General features: G+C 43.7%; 1 protein-coding gene across 7 annotated transcripts in view; it reads left to right on the top strand.

Annotated features, from left to right (window-relative positions):
• The window catches only part of DOT1L (DOT1 like histone lysine methyltransferase), a 77,230-nt gene extending 57,354 nt beyond the window's left edge, over positions 1-19,876 (top strand). For 2 of the 7 annotated variants that reach the window (XM_064497240.1, XM_064497241.1), the window contains 7 exons: positions 722-868; positions 2,262-2,388; positions 3,786-4,399; positions 5,124-5,329; positions 6,101-6,165; positions 6,678-7,649; positions 8,778-19,876. In XM_064497240.1, the coding sequence (XP_064353310.1) occupies positions 722-868; positions 2,262-2,388; positions 3,786-4,399; positions 5,124-5,329; positions 6,101-6,165; positions 6,678-7,649; positions 8,778-9,367 (2,721 nt within the window). In that variant the 3' untranslated portion in view covers positions 9,368-19,876. Of the gene's footprint in view, positions 1-721; positions 869-2,261; positions 2,389-3,785; positions 4,400-5,123; positions 5,330-6,100; positions 6,166-6,677; positions 7,955-8,777 lie in introns of all 7 variants that reach the window. The other 5 variants (XM_026114155.2, XR_010385066.1, XM_064497242.1 and 2 more) reach the window with 5 other exon arrangements.
• The last annotated feature ends 265 nt before the right edge of the window (positions 19,877-20,141 follow it).

Here is a 20,141-nt window from a genome sequence, read left to right on the forward strand (position 1 = left end):
GGGATGCAGGCACGTTCTGTTCTGTGGTCAGCTTGGTGTAGGATGTAACAGAAAAACCAGTAGGTGTGGTAGAAAGAAGGGACTGGCTGGAGGAAGAGAGTACAATGCTCGTGAAAGAGGTACTTTCCTCAGAGTCGCTAGTTTGCATATGAATTATGCCAATAATACAGTAGGACTTTTGGTCTGGTCTTGAGTCTATTTCAGCTTCAAAGCCAGATTCTTTTTCATTTAAAAAAGAAAAAAAAGAAAGTTGGTCCTTCTACATAGTTGGTCCTGCCATGGATCCTCCTGGTGCTCGTTTCAGAGCAAGGAAGTGCCCTTCAGCAGGAAGTTACCATGGAAATCTTTATGGCTGCTACCTCTTCTGCATGCAGAGGATCTCAAGATAAAAATTTTGTCAGATGAGTGCTTTTCACAGAGCTGTCACAAAGACACTAGGAAATGAGCTTGCCTAAAGCATCCTTTTCCTTATGCTTTTGTGGCCAGCAGTAGCTTTAATTTGTGTATTTTTCTACACTGTCAGATATTCCTGTCCTAGTAGATTGGTGTTGCTGGATAAGCTATCTTTGCTTATAAAGTCATCATTCTTAAGCATGTAATTCTTAAACAACCACACACAACTAAATGAGCAGGTTACTGTTAGTCTTTAAAAAGTCTTTTCAGTAATAGCATGCAGTTAAGAGCACTACTTTCTTTCTTTCTTTCTTTCTTGCATTTGCAGGTTTTGAGAGAGAGAACCTCTGTGAGTAATGGAGAAACTATCACCAGCCTACCTATCAGTATTCCTCTCAGCACAGTGCAGCCCAATAAACTCCCTGTTAGTATCCCTCTGGCCAGCGTAGTCCTACCTAGCCGTGTTGAGAAGGTGGTGAGTAAGGGATTGTCAACGCTTTCCATCCCTAACTAAAATCACATTGGGCAGTAATGGTGTGCTGTGCACCAGAATCCTGAGTGGGCTGCTAATCTGGACTGTCTGTGATGCTTCGGGGGAGGCTGCTGTTGGGATACATGCTCTTGGCTCTTAGTCAGTCTCTAGATTTTTATACTCTTGTGTCTGTGGAGTTGGTAGTATGTCATCCAGAAAGGAAAGTCAATACATGCCTCAAAAGAACACACAGTCTAAACTCTGACTTGCTGGAAAAGTAGCAGAGTTTGAGAGTGTGTGGGTCTGAGAGCCGAAAACCTCACAAGTAAACTTGTTCTTAGCTCTTGCCTTCTTGTATGACACTAGGAGACAAATTCTTCTGCCTCAGTTTGCCCATCCATAAATTGTGGATCTTTTTTTAATCTCATGAGAGTGTGGGAATACCTACTCTGTGAGTAACTGCTCTGTAGCTGACTTCTCAGGTATTATAACTACAGAATTTTTTGGGCTGTCTCTTTTGGAAAATTTGATAAGTCCATGTGACTCTTGGAGATGGAGAAGTTTAAAAAGGCTGGGTCCTGTTTCTCACAAATGTTTGTCACTAAGAGGGTTTACAGTAGAGAACTGAAAATCATTCACTGCTTTCGCATAAGTGCTGTCAGTTTAGAATCCATCCACAAATGTGTTTGGAGGGCATCAGCATTACAATCCCATATTTGGAAAGCTGGAGTTGTTTCATAGTCTTCAATCCATTATCTCGTTCCAGCCATAGACTCTGTAGCTGTAGCAGAACAAGAGTCTTCCCAACTCCAAGGAGAGGTGGTAACTCCTCAGAGAGAATGAATGGGGCGTAAAGTGTCAGCTCTGGGCACCACCTCTAACTTCAACATGTTATTTATTCAGGCTAGGATTTCACAACTGTTGTGCCTCGTTTGAAAAATACTACTTGTTTATCATACCTCAGATAGTGTACCAGAGAGAGTAGCCTAATGCATTCCATGTTGTTTCAGGGTTGCTTTGGGAACCTGGTGTGTACCAACCTGGGGACATGGTACAGGCACCGGTTTCCTTTCTGGCTGCCTATGAAACAATGGACTGAGGCATTTGTTCTCTGATCACAGTGCTGTCCCGAGTCTAAACTTTCTGGGACAATGAGCCTATTCTCTCTGGATTTGCATGGTATCTGGCATATGCTAGATACTATTGCAATGTAATCATTGATTTTTGTCCCATAACATGCTGATGCCTTTATTTTCCTCAAAACAAGCAAAATCTAGGACAATCAGGAAGCAGGGCCACTTTACTTGGTAGATCTACTAATGCATGTGAATTTTGTTTAAATTGTTGGCTTTTGAGTGTATTTGCTGGACTGAAACACTTGTTTCTCTCTCCCCAGAGAAGCACACCTAGCCCAGTTCATCAGAATAGAGACTCATCGACACTTGAAAAGCAGATTGGTGCTAGTTCTCATAATGGCGTAAGCAATGCTGCTGGAAACAAGCCACTGGCTTTGGCTACCTCAGGTAACAGCCTCGTCTCTGTGAAGGTGTGCTGTCTCACCGTGACAGCACCCACAAGTGCACAAGTGTCTGAGTTCTGGGCACTTCAGGTCATTCAAGGCAGCAGAGCGCACGATAAATGTGCGTTCTGTAACAAGACCAAAGAATCGTGTATTGCACGATGATGTTATGAGACACTTTGGATGCACTTTAGTATGGAGTATTAGTTTGAACTTGCCTTTGTTATCTGAACTGCAGCACCTTGCAGTGTAAGTAAATAATTCCTTTTGTAAACTCTGTGTGGATTAGGACGTTCTTACCTTTACGTTGTAGCAAACCAGCAAAATGTTTTGTACAGCTGTGCTTTAAAGCTGGCTTTGAAAGTTTTGTTTTTGCAGGGTGGTAGGGCTTTTCAATAGCAAAATTAATTCCTTGATGAGGGTCACAGTGGTGTCTCATGAGCAGTTGTATAGGCACGACTGTTGGGGTATTTGGAGATGGAAGAACCATCAGGAGGGGAAAGGGTAGGGATACTTCAAGTGTAGATACTGCTTCTGAACTCGCTTATCTGTTGAAATTGTGGCTTTTAGCTATTGAGGATACAGAGACCTTGTGGACCAGGAAAACTAATTTCTAGCATGCGGAAGCTGTTCTACAGCTGATCCCTCATCAGAGAATGCATTTGTTGTTTATGCTTACCACCTCTAGGGGCTTGTGTTGTTACTAGCATCTGTTTTGCAAAGAAGGGCTTGGCTGCAGTTTCCTATAAAACTAATGAAGTATATAAAAAAAAAAAAAAAAAATTGTGAAACAATACTGTGTTCCCTTCTACCCCTTTCATTTAGGCAGCCCAAAGACAAGACCTTACTAGAGCACTAAACCAATTTATGATAGACTGTGACAAACGCTTAATTCCCTTTCCATGCTCACTCCCATGTGGCATTCTTCTGTTACAATTTCCTTGAAGATCCGCTCTCACTTCTTAAGCTACAGCCTTTTGTTTAATTTTGAGTAGGGGGTGGGCAGTATAAATGACAAAGTCCCTTCCTTTTGGGGGAAAGAAGGTGACTGAATTTGGCAGTTTTCTTGATCGTAGGAGGAGCCCTGACTTCAAAAGGCAAAAACCCCCTTGAGTTCCATTAAAAAAAACTGGGTAGGTTGTAGGATATCTCCCTACAGCACATGAATTGGCAAAAGAGAGTAGTGAAACGTGCTACCTCCTAACTGAAGCTGTCAGTGCTCAGAGCCGTGTTCTCAACCTCGCTATGTAAAGAGCAGCTATACAGAGTTTCCTGCATAATACACAGCTGCTAGCTGGTCTAATGCAGGTACAGTTGAAAGCACTGCTAACCATCCCTGAAGTCTAGCACTGCGAACTATCACTCAGCAGAAGCAATGATGTATACTTTCCCTTTCAACAGGTTTTTCTTACTCTTCTGGCTCCGTGGCAGTCAATGGAACTCTTTCAAACAGCCCAGCCCATCTTAACCATAGTGTTGATCAGGCAGCTCTGGACGACTCTGGGAGTCTGTTTAACTCAGTAGGGTCTCGGAGTTCCACTCCACAACATCCTTTGCTAATGATGCAGTCAAGGAACTCTGGGCAAAACTCCCCTGCTCACCAGCACTCAACAAGCCCCAGGTTAAATGGCACCTCCCAGAGCCTGGTAGGGGTATTGCAATATGCAGATGCTCAGAAGATGTTTGCCGAAGGAACAAAGGGGGATCTTCAGTCTGATGCAGCGTTTTCAGATCCTGAGAACGAGGCCAAGAGAAGAATCATCTTTACAATCTCTCCTAATACAGGACATGTAAAACAATCCCCTTCCAACAAGCACAGTCCTCTGCCCCCGAGCGCTCGGCTGGACTGTGGCCAAGCACACGCGCAGGATGGGAAGAAGCGAGGTCGGCGGAAGAGATCTTCTACTGGGAATCTCAGCGGGAACTCCGGGGTCTCCCCTAAACGCAAATCCTTACCTACTGTGTCGGGACTCTTTACGCAACCATCAGGTTCACCGCTCAATATTAACTCCATGGTAAGGGGAAAAAATGAAGAGCTCTAGCAAAACAGAAGGGCCTAGGAAACCTCTTTGAATTAGAAATAAGTTCCAACTGCTCCACTCTTTAACATACTCTCAGGTTTTACAGCGCTAGTTGCTAGAGTTGGCATGAAGAGCCTATGTGAAAATGGCCCCTCTGAGAGGCTAGAGAATTGCCGAAAAGTTGGTGAACTATTTCTGTGTAAGCAGAAGATCTTCAAAGAGTTTTTTTTTAGTCAGAACATTAAATATTAAAAATAATCTTAATTTTTAGTTCAGGCTGTTCCCTTATGACAAAAAGCTTGTGTCTGCAGTAGAGTTGGGGTTTTTTTTGGTGTTAGGCTGCAGATTAAATATTTTGAAAGTAGTTTAACTTTAAAGACTGACTCAATAGTGTGAGAGTGCCGGAAGCATATGATGTTCTCACATTAATAAGCTTGCTATACAGGTTTTATTCATATGATCCTGCAGTAGTGGTTTGAAAAGAAGTGTAGTTAACCCATGTTTTCATTTCTGCATTTAAACATAAAATCAAATTGTTAAAACTAGATATTCTTCCAAGTTGTGTTAAAGTATTTATCCATGGCTCTAGGGCGAGATGCTGAAGTGTAACAATGGCAGTGCTAAGCATGCATACACCCTGTTTTAATATCTTTAACAAGATGCTTTGTTTCTAAAGGGATGCTCTCATCCTTACCCGTTTTCTTTCCTTCTTGACCAGGTCAATAATATTAACCAGCCTTTAGAAATAACAGCCATTTCCTCTCCTGAAAACTCCCTGAAGAACTCTCCTGTTCCTTACCAGGACAATGACCAGCCCCCGGTGTTGAAAAAGGAGAAGCCACTCATTCAGACCAATGGCGTTCATTACTCCCCTCTAACATCAGATGAAGAGCAGGGATCTGAAGATGAGCACAATAGCACCAGGTGAATACACAGACATAGCTTTCGCAATGAGATTTCTCTGACAGTTGATGAAGGTGCTCTAAGCTAGAGCGGTGCGTTAGGTCTTTTCTCTTTGCTCCCTTTACTTGGAGAACGGTTCCTCTAGGCCTAGGAACAAAACCTCTTGAGGCCAAAATTATAAATCGAAGTTATTTAGAAAGTAGTGCTTGAACAAGTGGGAACCTACTCTTCTTGCTGTGTTTGCAAGGCTGACAGTGCCTGGCCTTTGAAAGAAATAGTATGGAAATGATTTTTTTTTGATGTTTCGTAGGAGTACTGGGGCCAAGGATATAACTTTTAACTAAGAATCTGTCTCCCTCTCACTCCCCACTTTCAGGTTGATCGAGAATTCTTCACTTCCTACCACAAACTGTTGTGTGTTGCTCTGAATATTGCCACGTTCTGCCTGCGTGTGGATGCAATTATTTTTTTCTTGTTTGGGGCACTAGAAAAATAACTAATATAGAGCTGAGAGCAACAGCTTATTTCTTCTCATGAAAGACAAACAGTAAAGTTCTCTGAACGTATAGTAATCTTGGGAAAGAGTGCAAATTTTTAATGGCTTCTACTCAAAGTTTTTGGATTTTTTTAATGTTTTTAAGTACTTCTAGTAACAATATGCTTTCATAGATGACTTGCTTTATAGACTCTACACAGCTCTTAAGACACGAACATAAGGAAAATAAGCTATGAGGGTAAATGTGCAACAATAAGACTGCAATTAGTGTTATAACCTTTTTATTTTCTCACTAGAATTGAGAGGAAAATTGCAACAATATCATTGGAGAGCAAATCTCCACAGAAGACTGTTGAAAATGGTAGGTATGAGGAACATTAATCATTCATTTTAATGATTGGAGTTGGGAATGGGTTGGATGCTGCTGATTTTTAGTGGATTTTCTACAGTTCTGTGCTCTTGAGCAGACTGCAGTTCTGCTGGGGCTTTGCAAGGTGGCTGATAATTACAGATCTTGGGTCAGTTCATTCTGTAGTCACAGGTCACCATCTGACTGTTTGTTTGTGGGTTTTTATCTTTTTTTTTCTTCAGTGACTCAGGGTTTGTGTAGGGGGTTGTGTAGTGCAAAGATTGAGGAAGGAGTAGATTAGCATTCTCAGACTTTTTCAGAGCATTAAACTAGCATTGGAGGATGATTAGGTGACTTCTCTCGAGTATTTCTGCCTTTGAATCAGAAATAGAATTGCAGACTGATTAAATATGGGTGTGGGGAGGAGGGAGAGAAAACAAAAACAAAAAAGCTCCCTATTCTTAAAAAACAGGCTCAGTGAAGACTGTTCTCTGATGTTTTTGTCACCTTTTCTTCCAAACTAGGCGGCAGTTTACCTGGGAGGAAACAAGCACAAACCAACGAGAACATGAATAGCAGTAAATGGAAATCTACTTTTTCACCGATATCCGACATCAACCTGACCAAAACTACAGATAGTCCCTTGCAGTCTGTTTCATCTCTGAGCCAGAATTCGCTGTTTGCCTTCAGGCCGTCCTCTGAGGATAGTCTAGCCATTGACTCCAAGATCACAGCACATGCGAGGAAAAGCATTGCCATGCCCTCCTCTGGGGCAGATGGGCTCAGCCCTAGTACAAACTCCACTAATGGATTCACGTACAACGGTGGACTGTCAACAGATATTGGTTTACACAGCTTTATCGATGGTGCTTCTCTTCCGCATAAGACTTCAGACGTGACAGCTTCCAACTGCTCCCTGGGTTTTCAGTCACAGCGAAGCAAAGATGTGGGGGTCTCGGAAACAAACCCTTTTTTGAACAAGAGGCAACTTGAAGGCCTCAGCAGCACGAAAGGAGAAGACTTAAATCGGTCAGGGGTCAAAAACAAAGAGATCAGCGAAATAAGCATTCGTACTGGGGGTTCTTCGGAAAAAAACTCTTTGCAGCATAACGGAAAGGTCGGCAAAGGAAGGGACCGAGATGTGGAGTTTAAAAACGGCCACAACCTTTTCATTTCTGCTGCTGTTTCATCTGGTGGCCTTCTGAATGGTAAAAGCCTTTCTACTGCTGTTTCTTCAGCAGGCAACCCAGCATCTTCCGTTCAGCCGCACCATCCTTTCCTAAACGCTCTGACCACTGGATCACAGTTCCCCCTTGGCCCCATGGCCTTGCAAGCAAACCTCAACTCGGTGACAAATTCCTCAGTATTGCAGTCCTTATTTAATTCAATGCCAGCTGCTGCCAGTCTGGTCCACGTGTCATCAGCTGCAACCAGACTGACTAATTCTCACACTATGGGGAACTTCTCTCCTGGGGTTACAGGTGGAACAGTTGGAGGTAGGCAGAACTCTTTCTCTGGTATAAGACAGGGCCTAAAGGAAAGTCTGACTCTGCCTCTCCAGGGGTGAAACCCTTTCACTTCTGCAGGATGTGAAGCAGATCTGTCCCACATAACCTGTCTCCTCTATCTCTTGGAAATGCTAGGATGAGTTCAGTTCCCCACAGTGAAATCTCATGAGCTTTGTCTACTAGATGAGCATGTTGTATCACCTTAATGAAAGAATACACCCAGACTTTGTGATTTCATAATGTATGCTTGTTCAGATGTTGCTGTGTTGGAACCAACTTAGGTCTGCCTGCAGGTAAAAGATTTAACTTGTCATGTTACCAAGTTAAGGATCTCTAACTTGACAACTTGACGAAAGGTTGAGATTAGGCCTTGAATGGATGTAGCATGATCCAGGAAGAGCAGAACATCAGTATCTCTTCAGAGGAGATGGTGTTGGGAATTGCGTAGCATTCTGGCTCTTGAATGGACATGAAGAGCATTTCTTTGCCAGGAAGGGCAATGCCATATGCACCTTGCACTTCTGGGATTCTGCACAGGCTTGGCTTCTGTGGCCCAAACTGGAGACAAGCTAGCAGGAGTAGAAGATAGTCTGAACCTGCCAATGCTAAGGGTCAAAGGCAGTTTTTCTTACCTGTCCATAATCATTCAGGCACCATGTCGGGAAATCCTAACTCTCACATCTCTCAGCATGTAGATTTGCTGGAAATACAATCTCCCCTCTGCTGCCCTGTAAGTGGGAAAGCAGGAGGGTGGGGAGGGAAGAGCAGCAATTTGAGTCTTCAGATAAACAACTCTAGAGACCACGTAATCTCATCAAAAGTCCACCTGTGTGGTGTAGAACTGAAAGTTCTTGGGTCTGACCATTTTTCCTCGTGGCATTTAGAGGTTGGCAGTAGGAAAGGTAAGTGAAATCTTTTGTACCTCCTGGCCTGCACCATTATCTCTCATTGCTTGCCGCTATCTCATGCTGCATATTTTTGTATGGGGCTGTAACTACTATAATTTTGCTTTTTTTTTTTTTTTTTTTTTTTTTTGCTTTTTGTTTTGTTTCTCTTGTCACTTGAGACTGTACAAAGCCCATCTGTTGAAGCTGAGTTTTTCTCTCCTGTTTGCAGGTATTTTTAACCATGCGGTGCCTTCTGCCTCCTCTCCTCATCAATTTGGAGCCAGTTTCAGCAGCAGTGCTGTCTCTAGCAGCACAGTGCTAAGCTTAAACCCTCTGCAGGCTGTTGCCAGCACCTCATCCTCATCCTTCCCATCCCCCTCCTCTAATTTAGTAACATCTAGCGAGAATAGATCTGCTCAGCACCTCAACAGAGCGCCAGTGCAATCTGTTTTTCATTCCCCTCCACCTCCTCCTAACGTCTCATTGCCCCCACCTCCTCCATTACTCGCTTCTAACTCTGAGCCTGCGCTTCTGCAGAACCTGCCGTCCATCCCACCTGGCGAAGCTTTTTTGCCATCCTCTTCTGCTGCTTCTGTCCAATCTGCTAATGCTTCTTTGTCTATTAAGCTAGCTTCTCTCCAGCACAAAACTTCCCGCCCCTCCTTTACAGTCCATCACCCGCCTCTGCCCCGTTTGGCGCTGGCACAGACCGCGCCAATGATCACGCAGTCCAACGCAGCTGGCACGTCCGCTATGTGGGTTACACTTGGCATGCAGTCTCCTTATGCTTCGCACCTTTCTGGGGTTAAGCCACGATAAAGAGCTTGCTTAGCTAACAGTTCTTATTTTGTAAGGTAAGGCTAGAGAAAAAAAATCAGGAGTTTTGTACGAGATGCTGAATGATGCTTCTTCCTTTGCAGAGATAGGGTGGGAACGGGCTCTGTGAAGCAGAGCTCTAAAATGGGGGAAGCAATCTTACGGCAGAGGATGGAGAGTCTTAATGCTTCTCGTTTGGGAGTCAGGATTTCTCGACACGGAGTGCTCGCTATGGTAACTCTGGTCTGTCTCATCTGACACTAGGATTATGTTCAGGTTGGGATCACTTCTTGAAAACCTTTTTTTTTGTGACGATCCGAAATCAGGAGGAAATGTCTATTTTTGAAGTATGTTTTTATACGGATATTGGAAGTGGTCGTTGCCTACTCTGATTCCCCCTCCCCTTGCCCTCTGACACTGACTGTTGCATCTCCCACAAGTCCGTGTTTCCATAGCATTAGGACGTGTGAAGGCACTGCTTTATGACTGTATGTGGCAATGTGGTCTTGTTTTTGTAGTGTCAGTCAACAACAGCTGCTCTAAATACTCAAAAGTTAAGAAATCTCCAGGTTACAAGCTGCAGCTTTGTCTTGGAATGCAAATGCACTGGTCTTGCATTGCAATTAATGTATCCCTTGCACCACTGCAAAATGAAGGAGCAAAAGCCATTATGGCTCGTGTCTGCCTGATGTAATCGCAGGGAGCAAAGAAGGGTTATGTTGAACTGGGTAAGAATAAACCAGGAAGGCCTCATTATCTGTGCACTGCAGCTTTACTGGACTTCCGTGATAGGGCTAACAGCAACAGACTCCATCGGATGCTGTGTTTATGCTCGCTTTGGCAATCACTGACTTACTGGGTAGACTGTGAATGAGAAGATAGGGAATATGCAGGGTTAACTGTAGTCCATGCTTACTAAGGCAGAGGCTATAGAAGAGAGGAAGATCCAGAGTATATGTTTATGGTATGTTAAATACTTAAGTATTTAAATGCCTTTCAGAGTAATGCCAGAACAAAGTGTACCAGCACAGAGTTGGGTACTGTCGTTATGAAAATACTCCGTGGTGTTATGATGTAACTCGTGATTGCAAAGTTAAATGAGTATGTTAGGCCCCAGAGCTTGCTCCATGCTTTCTTGTAGGTCTTTGATATTGTTGCTGTTCATTGATACCAAAGTTACATACAGTATATGATTGAATACTCTTTGCCGCTTATAAAACGTTTGACTCAACTACAATCTACCTGAGAGATTCTTTTGACTGTGCATTGTGTATAGTGTTTTAATCACCAAACTGTTCCACAGACATGAAAAATCCTCACTTAGGCTTTTGTGAGGCCGGTAAGTATTACTTTCTGGTATATGAATATCGAGGTGAGGTTAGTAACGGTTCAATATTGTGGCCCCCGTGCATTATCGAGGACTAATGATCTAATGTAGACTAGCATGGTGGGGTTACTCAAGAGGTTTGAAGGACCCTGGATAGAAATAAGAGCAGGGAGATGGGGTGAGGAGGTTTAGGCTTTGGGTTTTGTGTATGTGTGTGACTCAAATGAGAACAGTGTGGAAGTCTTCTGTTGAAGCAGTTGCCTTACTGGAAATTGGGGTCGTGTTATGCTAGACTCCATACGATTGTAGATGATAGTTCTGTCAGAAAAAGCTCCTGAGCAAGATAGACAAAGAAGAAAAATAAAGTACAGAGAAGGGCAGCTGGATGACAAAAACTAGATTGGAGCAAAGGATGCCACCAGCAGATGATGTGTAACATAGATGTGCCATAGTTGTGGTCCAGCTCAGTATGGTTCTCAAACATGGGTCAAGGATTTGAGCAATTTCATTGACTTTGATATGAATGCTTGTGCTCAAAGACCTCGCTGAACTGAGGTTGAAATCTGGAATTGGGGGCTATAATCTGCTTTGTTTCTCCTAATGTTTCTGAAACTGGGTGATGACCCTCCCCAAGGTAATTTTTTTTTAAAAAAAAAGAAACAAAATAGATCAGTGTGTGTTAGGAAAAAGCTGAAGTACTGAATGCAAGAACATTTTTGCCACTCTTTGAGATCAGTCACATGAGCTTGATATGATTATGCTGTCAGCTTTAAAAATGGCAGTAGCCAGGAGGGGCTGCGTGTCACACTTGGAGGTGTCCTGCATGTCTAATTGTGGCTGGGTCAAGGCAAGAATCGTTCCTTCTTCACTGGCTAATAGGTCTCAGAACAATGTAGACATGATTGTCGCATCTAACACGTAGTAGAGTTTGTCTCTTATTTAGATGAGTCTCTTCCTCTCCTCCTGTTGTGCAGGTAACTAGGATTTCTACCTCAACCCAATGTGACCTATGCAAGGACAACGTGGACCAACTTCACTCGGCTTCCACTGAAAGGTGCTCACCTGGCCTGTGCAGGGGTTTCTACTCTTACTACTGGACAAAATAAAAACATAAAAAGACCTAAATAACAGAGAAAACATTTACTGTGAATCGGAGTAAAAAAGAAAAAAAAAGGCAAAAGAAATGCTTAAAGCTCCAGTTTGTATTGTTCATAGTTTAGATAAAGTATTTATCTTTTTTTAAAGTGAAAACAATTTTGACCTATTTTATTCCACCTAGAGTCATAAATACAACTTATTATTAAATTCTCTGAATAATAAAGGACTGGCACACCAGCAGAGATATAAAGAGCCTCCTCTCGGTGCTATTTCATCCGTCAGAACTGTGCCTCTAGTTTGAATCCTTGGTGCTGAATTTGGAGGGTTGACCAATGCCAAACCCAGTTCTCAGAAAGGTCTGCATTTTATTTATTCCACTTACTCTGTTCATATACCAAAACCCACTTGGTTTGCAGCAGTGTGAGCTATAGAGATTGGCAGTCTTTGATTTAATGTTTTAATTTGAACTGAGCCAGGCGCTCTGTTAACTGGGTGGTTTTTAATTGTGTTCGTTACAAACGAGAACTCAGTACTCCCCTCTGGAACGGCAGCTACGTTACCCGGGTTGACCCGGGGAAACTCAGCCAATTCAGGCACAGTTTGAACAGAAGAAATTCAAGTCCTGCCCCATTCAAACTACTTCACTGGGCCATTTGCAGGTGCTGGTGGCACTCAAGTCACTGTGAATTTTGGTAGCTAGTCTGGTAACTTTGTTTTCGGATGTCATTGGCATATGAACAGGGTGCATAATCACTGGTATTGGTCAGGCCCTTTTTAACAACATTGGGAAGTCGGAAAATATTGCTTCTGTACTGGTGCAGGTAGCATATTTTCTCAGCTTGTTGTTTTTGTTCTGAGTACAATGTATTTTGTTAGTAGGGTTTTGATACTTGATTCCGAAATGGCTTAGCCGTGTACATTTATTGACTAAGTGCATTTTGCTTTTGTATTTCTTTGCTTTAAGTAGGTCTAAATGGTAGTTCACAAAAACACCACAATCTAGCTTAACGTGCTGCCACACTATCAAACTGGTGCATTTAATTGTATTGTGACTTGGTGTTCTGTGTACAGAAAGTGCCGCTCTGAGCAGTGGCTGTATTTTATAGAGATGTGATGAAAATTTATAAATTTCATATACTTTATTTCATTTATTTTTAGATTGTACAATGCACAGTAAACTTGTAAAAACTTATTTATTCAAGTGCACAAAATGCGGAGAAGGATGATCCATTATGTAGAAATCACCTTGGTCCGTAGTTCAGACTGGACCAAGCACGAATAAAGGAAACCACAGCAAAAAGGGGAACTGCAACAGCAAAATGACTAGAGTAAAAACACGTATAGGCTTTGGGAAACATCTGCCTGCTAGCCCAGGCACTCGGAGGGGCAGTATTGATTGCTCTGTGTCAGAGGCACTCGCTGTCCTTGAATCCGTTCTAGGTTGCTAGTACTCCCAGATGAGTCTCAGACCTCCAGCAATCAGGCATCACCTTGGATTTGAGCCCTGCCTTACCAGGCACCTGACGGAGTTTCCTGTGGTCACAAAAAGCTGGGCTTAATGAATTAGTTGTGCAATTCCTGCCTTTGTATTCAGAGTAGACGAGATGCTTCTACCCTCGTGTGCTCTCCACTGCTGTCTTTTCCGGGTTTGGGAGGCAGGCTGTGAATGCAGTGCTGGTCGTGTTCACCAGAACGATGGGGGACGAGGTGCGTTAACAACTCCTACCCCCTACGGTCTTCTGCTGGGCCCCCTTCTCTGCCCCTCAATCTAGTGGAGACTTAGAACAAAGTGCAGTTATTTTGTTGATTCCTAAGTGTGTCTTCCATAGGCAGTCGTCGTGTGCGGAAACGGTCGGCCTAGCTTTGCCTTCTTATTCATTGGGAAGGGATTTATATCCCTGGAAATTAGGGACCTTTGGAGCTGTTTTCTGCTTTGCATGTGGGAGAGGAGTTGACAGCCGTGCACCCCGCTGAGTTTCTTACTAGCGAGATGAGACCCTGGAAAAGGGAAAGATGCTCAGGGGGTGATAGCTGAGAAACATCCAGTAGCTTCTAGTAGAAGCCATACCCAGTTTATGTCCTGGAATCCAGGAAGACAATGTAACCCAGATATTATTCAGCTGGGAGTTGGGCAACTCCAGCTTGATCCAGATCCCTGGGTAAGTGAAAGTTGCAGAGCTGCCTTAGCATCCTTCCCAGTGAAAGGCAAAGTGCTCAGGTCTTTGGAAGGCTTTAAAATGATAGGCTGTGCATGAGCAATTGCTGGAAGGGCTGTAGCCTTAATTACATTTCTGTCCACTCCCCCCATTTATATCCCTGATGTGAGAGTAGGAGGAAACAGAAGAAGCAGCTTTTAATCAGTCTGTTTTCACCTGATTGTTTTCTGAAAAGGGACCGAAATGCAGTGCTCCTTAGACCTCTTGGCCCCTCTTCATCTCAAACCACTAAAGACATCCAGCAAGACAGTTTGGTCACCATCACTACTTCTGTGCAGGGACATCTTGCTTGTGTTTACCTCCCAAGGTGCTTGCAGGACAGTAGCAAGGATGCTGCTTTTTGTGGAGAAGGAACTTGGAGACGTCTAATGAACCTAGCGTACTTTCTAACCTTCAAACGTTCTGCCTGATGTATGTATCATCCAGCTGGCTCTTGGCGCTCCTCTTCAGCTGAAGAGGGTGACCAGATCCTCCTGGCATGGCATGACTTGCTTTGCCCGGAGGTTCACAGCATTTCAAAGGTCGGTGTCTCCAGAGCAGTGAGAATTGCCAGAGCCTTCTGAGCAAAGGCCCTAGGCAAGGAACTTGAGATTTAACCTTCAGCACATGTTCTTCTTGTGGAAAAGCAAAATGCCCTCTTTCCCAGTAAGCCTGTTTGCTCTAGCTAAACAGACATACACTAACTAGATATTTTTAGCTAACTAGCATTTGGGACTTGACTCCCCAACCATCCTCTGGGAAAACCAAAGGAAACCAGCTGGGCATGACTCCACCTGGTTCTGACCCAGGAACAAAAGCATGGTTGGGGAAATGCTTGAAAGGGATTCTGTCTGCTGGCAGCCCAGAAATATTGGACATCTGCTTTAACCTCCTGTGATCTGTGGAGGCTGGGCCTTCGTCTACCTCTTCATCACCTCAGTACTGTAATTTTCAGTGACCTGAAATTTCCCATCGCAGCAGCCCGCACTGCTGCCTTCCAGAGCTGCTCTGCCTGTGCCAGTGTCTTCCACCTGTGCCAGGCGCTGTTGGCATGTTCAGCTTTGCGTCCTTTCATAAATGCATTTTGCTTGTGTGGGAGTCTTAGGCTAAATCTTCCTAGTAACCTCAGCTGAGGTTAGTTTCCAGGAGTCTGATAAGCTAATGCTTGTAGAAAGGACTGCGAAATGGGAAGCCAGGCTGTGGGATCCTGTGTTTCCAGCCAGGGATGCCCCCACCTTGCCTAGTGCTACATCTCTTCGGGGACTCGGTGCTTCTATGTGAACGTTTTTGGATTGGTGTCTTAATACTGCTTTATCTGGGAGAAGCTGTCGCTGAGGTTGCTGAGGGATTTTAGTGTCTTCCTCTTCTCCACTGCATGCGTCCTTTGCCTGTTAGCCATAATCTTGGGCAAGTTCAGTTTGTTTTGAATCTGAGCCCTTCTGTCTTCAGTATGGGGAGGGGACTTACCTTGCTTTAGGATTGCAGAGGGAATAGCTCTTGGAGGTATTGAGAGATCAATAGTAAGAGCTCCAAGCCATATGACTACAAGAATAAAACCTTTGTGACCTTAACAGCGAGTGTGGTGCCAGAGATCTGAAACCTGTTTTCAATAATTGGAGATACTTTTGAGTAATCAAAGCCAAAAAGTGAGTTCCAAAACGAATTCTTTCTGTGTTACAGTTTCCTGCCCTGAGTCCAATCACTTCATGGCTGTCACAAATGTTCCTTTTCATCCATGTTGCTGCTGCCAGCAAGGGACTCATCAGGAAGTTAAAATACATCTTGTAGCATGTATGTTGCCAAAAAAAATTGAACTTCCTGAATGCTGTGCTGAGCTAAACCTGTGCCCTGCTGCTAAATGTCAGGCTTGGGGAACAAGCGTTGCACTCTCTTCCTTTTTTGGTGATTTGCTACCTCTGGCTCTCGCTTGCCGTTTCCAGTCCACTGAGACCCACTGTGCTCTGAAGCTGTGGTGTGCTGGGAGTGCTCCAAAAGCACGAAGCTTAAACTTGCTGTTTGCTGTAGATTAGTCATTCAGCAACAATTCTTCCATTAGCCAGGGGAGTGTGGGGCACCCAGAAGTGAGATTGCTTTGCTCTGTGTAGCTGAGGGAGAAAGTGAAGAGAAGTTGCTAGAGGATATACATTTGGGTTGCTCCCGAAACCTCGCTGGTGTGCAAGGTCTTAGGGAAGTCAACCTGTACCTGCGTGACCTGTGGTTTTGGTGCAAACAAGACAGTTCTCTTAGGGAAGGTGCAAATGATTCTGTGGACAATCACTAATGAGAGGAAGCAGCTTGACTCCTCTTGGTTGAGGTTGTGGATACAACGGGAGAGAGGTGAAGGGAAAGTGGCCTGTGAGGAAGCTGCCAACAACAGGGAGTCCAGAGCATCTTAGATGTACTTTAGATTTAGAAATAGATTTCAGAGTGCAGTTTCCAGCTAGTTTCTTCTGTTTACAGTGGGAACTATTGTCTCCTTGGCAAGGCAACTAGAAGGCTTTTCTGATGCTTCCGTCTCGCTCGCTTCCTTCCTTGTGGGGCTAGCTGCTTTGCCTCGTAGCACACGGCGTGTGCTCGCCTTGCCGTCCTGTGGACTTTGAATAGTCTCTGGGTTTGGGCTTAGTCTGTGTTTTCTCTCTGTGCCATGACTTGCTGGAGGCATGGGCACGGCAGGGGAGGTGAGCTTGTAGGGTCTCAGTCTGTGACTTTGCCGTCACCGGGAGTCCCACGCGTGGGAAACCTGGGTGACCGCTCCATCCTGAGGAGACTGTGCTCGTCGCTGGTTTTGTGAATAGAGAGCTCTCAAACCCTCAGGCCTTGTCACTCTTCAGCCTGACATTCGCACAGCTATTTTTCACGCTTGTTGTGTAATCTCAAGTCAAAGTTTTTGTTAGCTTTTTAAGTTCTTTAATCAAATTGAATACATGAGCAACTAACTTCTTCAGTTGAAATCTGCTGAGCAGATGGGTTTCAGGCTTGTTTGATAAGCTCTTCCGTTGCATCTCTGACTCAAACATTTCAAAATCAAGCATTGCTTCGATATCGCTTGACCGTGGCGGCTGCTCTGGGTGACAGCGTGGTCAGCTCTGCAGCTAGGTGTGCTTGTGACTGTGTGCCTTTACCCTGCTCGTGGGCAAGAGTTTCCTTCTGAGAAGTATTTGCTGTTACTAGAGTGCAATAACATTTTGTCATCAATGTATCAGAACAGATATATCTGGAATCATCACTTTGCCTCGGAAATAAACAGGAGGGGCGTGAGCGGGACGGAAATGAATGTAATGCAGATCTGCCGAGCTTGCTTTTATTTTAGTACTGGTGCGTATTGAACGCAGCGGAGGCTAGAACGGGAAGCGTTGGCAAGGCAGGCGCTCCGTGCCACGGTGGCTTTTATTCCCTTTGGTGATCAGGTTCTGCCTCTAATCCCACCCTTTCTTAAAACCCTTCATGCTGAGGAACTGGGAATCTTTTTACATAGTGTCCAGTGCCACTTCAGAGTAAGGAGGCCGCAGCACAGCCCGCAGCTTGGGGTTGCCTCTGGGGCCCGTGTGGTTTGATTCTTGCTAGGATTGTGTATTTAGAAAGCAGCATCTGCTCCCACCACCTGTTATTTTTTTTTCCACTTGGAAGAGAATCTGAGCATGGGAAAAGCTGAACGATTGCAGGGGAGAGCATCACCTGGTGCAGAGCTGGTATCTGCAGCTGGGTAGACTTAGCTCTTGCTCAAGTGATAAGTTTTTTGTGGGACACAGGGTCATTGTGAGGGGTTTGCAGGTCAGCATGTGCTTTCATCTTCTCTGGGTTTATGCAGAGGGCCCAGCTCTTTGTGACCTCTGTGGATACGTAAATGGCTCCCAGGGCCTTTGGGAGCTGTGCCTGTGTAATGCTCCTGCGGGAGGGAGTTGCTGGTGCAGGTTGTAGCACTGGTCCCAAAACGTGGTGCAGCTGGTGGGCAGGCGGATGGCTCAGCAGAACAAAGCGCATGTCCAAGCCCAGTCCTGCAAATGGTTGTTGAACCGATGGGCAGTGCCACTCTGTGCAGGAGGTTTGCAGGATTGGATCCTTAAATTATTAAGGCTTCATCAGTCTGCAGTTGCCTTCCCCAGGTGAGGTTTTGCTGCATTGCTGGAAGAGGAGACTCGATGCTCGGAGCTTGTCTTCAAGCTGCCGATGAGACTCCCGTCGTGGCTCAGACTCAGAACGGCATTTCCCTGTGGCCGTTCTCCTCCAGCCAGGTCGGGAGCTGGTGCTATTTTACCTCCTGGCACTGCTTACACAACACGCCCGTCGCTGACCCGGGGGAGCCTTATCGTGTTGTAGACTGCTAATGTCAATCCCAGGTGCTGCTCACGGAAGAGCTGTTCAGTAGGACTTGGTAACTTGTCCTAGTGCTAATGTGAGGCTGATGAAGTCCTATGTGTAGTCCATTTGCTTTCTGCATTGAAATCAGACCTTTGAATACAGGGTATGGAAACCTGAAGATTATTGACATATTTTTTTTTTCTTAGAGGGAACTCTCCCAACTAATACAGGTGGTCGTCTTCAAAAATTCTGCTTTTATTGTTTTGCCTGAGCCAAAAACATTTAAGACTGGGAGAGTCCCAAATGATGGTTTCTTCAATTAAGGAAGTGATACAGTGGACTGCAAATTAACATTAATGTTATCTTAAAATCAGTTTGGGGAGAAGAAACTAGACAGTGTTTTTGTGAACTATCTTTGCAGCACTGAGGAAAAATCACAATAATTGGATTTTTTTTTGAAGCACAGATGTACAGTCAGTGTACGAATATTTGAAGTTCTGTGGCTAACTGTTCAAGTTTTTCCCTCTTTCCTTTGCTCCAACATTTCCAACTTTTAGTGAAAATCTGATATGCAAGCTATGGATTACCAGTTTTTAAAATTTTGTTGTGCCATATTTTATTTATCCTTTCGCATTATAAATATATAAATATCTATTTAGACTGATGCTATTATTGTGAACTTCAGGGTTTAAACCCAAGAAACAAAAATTGGAAATACTCCACCAGTTTACTTAATGCCTGAGACCCTCTTTCTGAAGAGGTTTTGGAAGGTTTTTTATAGTTTGAAAAAAGAAATCAGTTTTAAAAACAATTTTAAAATGCTAACCCTGAAGTTCTCAAGTTTGTGATCCTTTGGTGGTTATTATTATTTTTTAAGGTACACCTGGTTGCTTTTTCTGGTGCAGTCAAATCATCCTTTAGAAAGGTCGTGTTTCTGGAGTTAATAAGGAAAAGATAGAATGGGTTGATCCATCCTGCTTGGCTTTTTTTAACCTATTAATCTTTTAAGCGATCAATTTTAAATTAAAAACCAACGCTTTAGGTCTCTGTTCTACTTAAACTTTTTAGGAGTGGGAGCCTGCCCTCGCTGAGTGGGACTTTGATGGGGAAAGCAGTAGATTATGAGGTTGCTGTTGCTCAGGAATTGATTAGTAAACTTTTAACTACTAATAAAAATCCATTTTTCAATGGATTTTTTTTAAAATACCCATTTTCTTAGAACAGTGATATGGGATGTTTCCTAGTGAATAGGAATTAGTTTATATAATTTAGCCTATTAAACTGAATTATTTAAAATTCAAACTTCCCCTAATTTATCTTTTTTTTTTGTTTTGTTTTGGGGTTTTTTATACCAGTAAGTTGTCCTGTCATTCCTTTCATTCTTCCATAGAAGTAGTGTGAATTCTTCTGGTGTGTATATATGTATGTATAATATATATATTTCCACCCTACCTTTCTAATTCTCCACAATGTAAGAGTTAGTTTTTTCTCCCCTTCCTTCACTTTAATTTCTTGTGTCTTTACCTTGATTTGTAATTGAAACAATGCTTTGAAGTTTTGTCTTTATATTAAAGTGTATGTATTTTAATACACCGTACTGTTGTGGAGTTTCACTGCTTCAGCAGGATAGACGGCCAGAGGGGACGGCTTCCAGCAGTCCTCGGAGCAAAGAAAATTAAAGGTTCGGGACTGCAGCTTCCTCGAGCGAGAGGCAGTCTGAACCCCCTGCTTATCTCCCCGACTCTGGAATTAGGCAACTCATTTAGCTTTGTCAAGGCTGAAGACGGTTAAGCTGCCAGGGTTTAACATACTAGTCATGTTACAAAACCACCCTAGCGAAGTTTACTGTTCACTTTTA

Source organism: Dromaius novaehollandiae, chromosome 25 (assembly GCF_036370855.1).
Source record: "Dromaius novaehollandiae isolate bDroNov1 chromosome 25, bDroNov1.hap1, whole genome shotgun sequence".
Classification (NCBI taxonomy): Eukaryota; Metazoa; Chordata; class Aves; order Casuariiformes; family Dromaiidae; genus Dromaius; species Dromaius novaehollandiae.